The 5,561-nt window shown below is 58.4% G+C and overlaps 2 protein-coding genes across 2 annotated transcripts, besides 14 other annotated features; both read left to right on the top strand.

The window, feature by feature from the left end:
• Positions 1 to 77: 77 nt before the first annotated feature.
• Positions 78 to 108: a sequence feature (A-rich).
• Positions 109 to 245: 137 nt separating this feature from the next.
• Positions 246 to 275: a sequence feature (GA-rich).
• Positions 276 to 591: 316 nt separating this feature from the next.
• Positions 592 to 610: a microsatellite.
• A 25-nt stretch (positions 611 to 635) lies between these two features.
• Positions 636 to 669: a microsatellite.
• Positions 670 to 689: 20 nt separating this feature from the next.
• Positions 690 to 708: a microsatellite.
• A 167-nt stretch (positions 709 to 875) lies between these two features.
• Positions 876 to 962: a sequence feature (G-rich).
• A 33-nt stretch (positions 963 to 995) lies between these two features.
• Positions 996 to 1,053: a sequence feature (A-rich).
• A 40-nt stretch (positions 1,054 to 1,093) lies between these two features.
• Positions 1,094 to 1,117: a microsatellite.
• Positions 1,118 to 1,147: 30 nt separating this feature from the next.
• Tco025E_04538 (Ser/Thr protein phosphatase) lies at positions 1,148 to 3,916 on the top strand (the record flags this gene model as incomplete). Its single annotated transcript, XM_029371448.1, has 1 exon — positions 1,148 to 3,916. One exon carries the CDS (start codon positions 1,148 to 1,150, stop codon positions 3,914 to 3,916), a length of 2,769 nt encoding a protein of 922 aa, XP_029228583.1.
• Positions 3,917 to 4,582: 666 nt separating this feature from the next.
• Positions 4,583 to 4,602: a microsatellite.
• Positions 4,603 to 4,638: a microsatellite.
• Positions 4,639 to 4,653: a microsatellite.
• Positions 4,653 to 4,684: a microsatellite.
• Positions 4,685 to 4,850: 166 nt separating this feature from the next.
• Positions 4,851 to 4,874: a microsatellite.
• A 71-nt stretch (positions 4,875 to 4,945) lies between these two features.
• Positions 4,946 to 4,995: a microsatellite.
• Positions 4,996 to 5,052: 57 nt separating this feature from the next.
• On the top strand, positions 5,053 to 5,559 carry Tco025E_04537 (uncharacterized protein; the record flags this gene model as incomplete). Its single annotated transcript, XM_029371447.1, has 1 exon — positions 5,053 to 5,559. A coding segment is annotated over one exon (507 nt), but the record flags the coding sequence as incomplete, so codon positions are not given.
• Positions 5,560 to 5,561: the final 2 nt, after the last annotated feature.

The following is a 5,561-nucleotide window of genomic DNA, read 5'->3' as shown; positions in this document are numbered from 1 at the left end:
CTTTTTCATGTATTACTTGACTTGTGTTTCCAACGCGGTACCGTCGTGGGGTGGGGGCGGCGGGCGCAGCGCCTCCCTTTTTGTTTTTGTTTTTCTTGTTTTATGTGTGCCGCGCCGTCATCCCGGCCCAACCTCCTTCCCGGCCCTCCACGCAGGGGAGCAGGGGCCTGCAGGAGTGCCACTTTGTGAGTTCACGACGAGAGCCCCGGTTGCCATGGCCGCACTTACTTTGAATCCATTTCTTCCTTTCCCTCACTCCCTCTTTCTCTCTCTCTGTGTGTGTGGGGGAACCCGACTCTTCAGTGGGGGGACGCTGGGCAGGCACCGCGCCAAGCCGTCGCCGCCGCTTTGTTGTGTGCCCCCCTCCCCCTGTGTAGGAATAGGAGGGGAGAAGACGGCAGCCGGACGCGGCTTATTTGACGCGTTTGCATTATGTGGTGAGGTGGCTCCACCGCCATCTCGCTTTACTGCTGTGCGTACACGCGTGGATGTGCGAGTGCCATTCAGCCATGCAGCCTCACTCTCCGCCACGTTGCCGTTGTTTTCCTCACATGTCCGCGTGCGTGACGGCGGCTCCCCCGCCCCCACCCATTTTTTTTTTTTTTTTCTTGCCCTTCTTCCTCTCCCTCTTCGCATGTGTGCGTGTGTGTGTGTGTGTGTGTGTGTGTGCCGACGCACAAAAACAAAAACAGCAGCGGCAGCAGCAGCGTGGGCCAACCGGCCAAAATGAACCCAAACGGGCGGCGGCGGCGGGCGATTGGTGGCCGCAGGAAGGAGCAAAAGAACGAAGAGGGAATAAAAAGAAAGAATAAGAGAAAACAATAGTAACTCGGCAGCCGACAGCGGCGCGATCGAGTCGAGCGATCGGCACCGCCCCCTCCGCCCCACTCTCTCTGTCTTCATCTCCCTCTTCTTTGTCTCCCTCTCGCTCTCTTGCTCCCCCTTTCCCTCTCCCTCTGCCTGAGTGTCTCGCCCGCGCTGGAGGCGATGGAGAGTTTCATTTTCCATTCGTTTTTCTTCCTGCTCTTTTTTCTTTTCTTTTTCTTTCTGTTCGCCGCCGTGTGTCACGCTCACGCGCAGTATACGGCGCGGGCACACACACACACACACCACAGACGGCGGGGAGCGGCGAGGCGGCGGCACGGCGATGGGCTGCATCAACTCAAAAAGGGCCGTCTCGCGTGGGGGCACGGCGGGCCCCGACAGGCCGGGCCGCGGCAGAGTGAACGGGCTCGGCGCCGGCCCCTACGCCGGCAGGGGGGCGGGGGACCAACTCCACTGGTCGCGGTGCCACTTCTGCGGGAAGCGCATCCCTGAGAAGGAGCTCAACGCCCACACCGTCAACTGCGACGATCGCGAGGTGACCTGCGTGAACTCGTGGTGCCGCGAGATTGTGAAGCAGGGGCTGATGCAGCAGCACCTCGACGAGTGCAACAAGAGGCAGCAGGCGATGTGCTACAAGTGCGGTGCGGTGCTGCCTGCCACCGAGATGCCGACCCACCGAGACAGCTGCCAACCACAGCGGTGCTCCGCGTGCGGGGAGCTCTGCATCACGCGTATCATGAAGTGGTGCCCCGACAACTTCGTCAGCCGCCTCAGCATCACGCATGGGCCCTTCGCCACGGAGGCGCTGCTGGCGCGGCACGTCACCGGCGGGAAGCAAGGCGGCGATGGGGCAGCTGCGGCACGGGGGCGCGTTAGCTACAACGTGGCACGAATGCAGCTTCTCTGGCGATGGATGAAGGCCAAGCTGTACATTGAGGAAACCATCTTTCGTCTGACCTTTCGGGAGCTGGACCTCAAGAAGGAGGGGTTTGCCATATTTAAGGCGCGCGACGACGTCAGTCAGTCCAGCGTGCTGGTGCCAAAACGTTCACGCTCCGTCATCCAGTCTGTGACGACACCCGCCTTCACAGTGCACTATATAGCATCCTCCCCGGCCACGCCCATTTCTCTTTCAGACATTCTACACCTCATGAAGGACCTTGAGAAACATGTGTTGCCCCCACAACCTTCTGCCTGGCGTGTCTTCTCCCAGGCCCTGAATCTGCTTAACACCATGCCAAACGTCGTGCGCCTTGACCCTCCTCTCGGGGCACGTGTCTCAAACGGAATGGTTATGCAAGGCTCAAAAACTATTGTGGTTGGAGACCTGCATGGACAGCTGGGGGACCTCCTACACATCCTCAATGAGAATGGCATGCCAAGCGAAGGCACATATTACATTTTTAACGGAGACTTTGTGGACCGTGGCCCCCAAGGTGTGGAGGTATTGTTAATTCTCTTCTCGCTTCTGCTGGTCTGTCCCAAATACGTCGCCCTGAACCGTGGCAACCACGAGTGTGACTACATGAATGACGAGTATGGGTTCGATGTCGAGGTCAGCACTAAATACGATCGGAACACGTTTCGTCTTATCCAGCGCTGCTTCTGCGCCCTGCCCCTTGCAACCATCATTGGAAAGAAGGTGTTCGTCGTGCATGGCGGTCTGCCACGCCGCAAGGGTGTGACACTTGCGGACATTGGCCGGATTCAGCGCTTCCGGCAGATTCCAATGCCGGAGAACTCGCAGCCGGAGGAGGATGAGCTTTTCCAGGACCTGCTGTGGTCGGACCCGGTGGAGGAGATGCAGGGGTGGCGGGAGAGCGTGCGGGGGGCGGGGGTCATCTTCGGCCCCGACCTCACCCACGACTTTCTCAAGAACAACGAACTAGAGCTCATCGTGCGCTCGCACGAGGAGTGCCTGAAAGGGTACGAGGAGCACCACGACAGGAAACTCCTGACCGTGTTTTCCGCGAGCAACTACGATGGACCCGAGTCAAACCTAGCCAGCTACGCCGTCTTCATCGGCGACAACCCCGAGCCGACGTGCCACCCGTTCCGCGTCGAGGAAGACGAGGAGTTGTACGCCGCCGTTGACCTCTTCGAGCCTTTCACGCCCACCGTGGCGAAGTCCACCAGCCTCCCCACAGTTTCCCAGTCAAGCCTTCTCTTGCGGCGACGGACACGGGATGACGTGCTCCGCGTGTTGCGCGAGCGCATCTACCAACGACGGCATCGGCTTCTCTCCTACTTTTCGAAGCTTGACCGCACCTGCAAAGGGTCTGTGTGGAAGATTGAGTGGACGGAGGCGATGCGCAATGTGCTTAACTTAGACCTTCCGTGGTTCTTTCTGCGCGGCTACCTCGTGGCTGAGGACGAGAACTCACGCATCTGGTACTCGCCTTTTCTGGAGAAGTTCCACAGCTTTCTTCAACCGCTTTGGCTCAGGGATTGGATGGAAAGTGCACTGTATAGGCTGGTGGGGAAGCAACGAGACGGCCATCGCACCCAGTCCGTTTCAGTGTCGTTTAGCAAGGGAATGGTCAACTACGCGGATTTCTGCTCCGTCATTCGGGTCGTTGACTACACGACAAGTGAGGCGCAACTCTTTCAACTGTTTATTTACCTAGACAAGGACGGCAAGGGCCTGATTGATGGACCGAATTTCCTGGAGCTGCTCGCGGAGAAGGCGGCGCACCCCGTGTCCGACCCCCTGCGCTGGGATCTTGAGGCCATGGAGCAGCTGCAGAGCGTCGTCATCCAGGCCCGGAGTCAGCTGCCGTACATCTTTAAGGTCTCCGCCACGGACCGCGCACTGACGCCGGAGCGGTTCTTTAAGGGTATTGATCAGCTCCGCCGCGGGATGCGGAAGGATGTGACCCAGGCGCAGAGGGAGAAAATATACGATTTCATGCAGGAGCGGGCCCCGCCGCCTGGCGTCATGTTCGAACACTTTTTGTTCATCACTTCGGTGTTTGACGTGCAGGCACTCCCATGGAACTCCGCGGTGGCCCCCGAGGAGGTCCGCGTCATGCTTCCCACGCTGGGTAATCACAGCTTCGTCGTTAGGGAGGGGGTCGCAGTGTGGGAGTGAGAGAGGCGGTGGGCGAGGGCGCGGGTGGCTGGGCGATGCAGGGAGCGCAGGCGTGTTTTGTTGCTGTTGTCGGCTTACGGCTCGCCTACGCCTGCGCTCCCTGCATCGCCCAGCCACCCGCACAGTAAAAGGCGCGCGCGCCGCCGACGGCTTTGGGGAGGCAGCGGGCGTGGGAGGGAAAGCGGCGCCGTGGGGGCGGGAGTGTGCGGCGGAGTGTGCGGTGTGGGGCGCGGAAAAAAGCGCAGTAGGGGCGGGGTGGAGGGTGGCAGTAGTAATGCCGGCGGCGGAGCAAAGCAGGCGATAGTCGGGCGGAGTCAAGCAAAAAGGCGGAGGAAGGGGCAGGTGGAATCCCCCTCCTCCGCCGCCTTCTGCGTCTCTCCCCACTCCCCTCATTTCTCCAAAACGAGAAAAGGAAGGAAGAACAGAAAAAAAGGCCAACAACAAGGAAAAATATGCACTGGCTAAACAGCGATGAAGCCCCCGAAAAAAAAAAAAGTGAGGGAAAAGGAAGAAATAGGGATAGAAAAGGTGTCCGGGAAAAACACGCGCACACACATGCATACAGGGCAAAGGCACATTGAACAGCACAAGAGCGTAGTAACAATCATGTGCGAAGTAGATTGTTTAGGAGGGGGCGAGTAAAAGTTTGCAATGCGCCTTTTTTTCTGTGTGTGTGTGTGCTCGCGTATATATATATATATATGTATATATGTGTGTGTATACGGGGTTTGTGAGTGGAGGAGAAGGGAGGGGGGGAGGAGGAGGAGGCAAAGTGAAGGATATGGGTGGAGTTTCTGCAAGGAACAGGACCAAATTGATATATGCATCTATCAAACTGCGCATGCGTATATGTCGTTTTTGCTGCCGAACTCTCTCTCTCTCCTTCTCATTATTTTAAAATGTTTTAACTTTTACTCTCGCCAGCACGTTGCGGTACATAAATATATATATATATGTACCAGGCAGTATTGGATTTGAGTTTGCCATTCTCTTCTGTGTTTTTCCTGCTGTCACCTCACGCAAGCCCTTTGCTGTGCGTGTGCGTTTGCGTTTGCGTGAGTGTATGTGTTTGTGTGTGTTGCCAGTCCGTTCTCTATTCCTGCCTGTGCCCTTCGCTTGACGCCTTGGGATTATTTATGTACTTTGTTGTTCTTATTTATTTATTTTACTTTGACTTTTGTTTTTTGCTTTGCGGCAGTGCCGCTCACGGCACTTCTCACGATTTCCGGGGCGTTGGGCGGTTTAGCCGCGGGTTCATTTATTGCAATGAAGTGGCCCAGCGGCGCCTTCACTCGCTGGCGCCCGCCCATCGATTGGCCCGCGCCTGGGCGATTGCGCCGTGGCGGCACTCGCATCGTGGCGGATGCTGGTCACTTCTGCACCGCCGGGCCAAAGACAACGTGATGCATTGGGCCTCGTTGCGACGGCCCACGGTGGCGCGCGGCACTCGGATGCTGCTGCGCGGCGGTGGGGGAAAAGGGGGCGCGAAGAGGCCGGTCGAGAGTAGTCGGCCTGCGGGGCCCGCCTTCAAGCGGCGTCCGTGGGCGGCGGGGGATATGTCAGCAGGAACACGCAGCCGGCGCGGTAGGGGGAGAGAGCACGCAACGAGCGCTTTGCCTGGACGGCCACTTGGGCGCGTTGCGGG

This window comes from Trypanosoma conorhini (genome assembly GCF_003719485.1).
Source record: "Trypanosoma conorhini strain 025E chromosome Unknown Tco_14.4_contig_00234, whole genome shotgun sequence".
Classification (NCBI taxonomy): domain Eukaryota; phylum Euglenozoa; class Kinetoplastea; order Trypanosomatida; family Trypanosomatidae; genus Trypanosoma; species Trypanosoma conorhini.
Note: the sequence above shows the minus strand (reverse complement) of the source record. Positions and strands in the feature narration are given on the sequence as shown.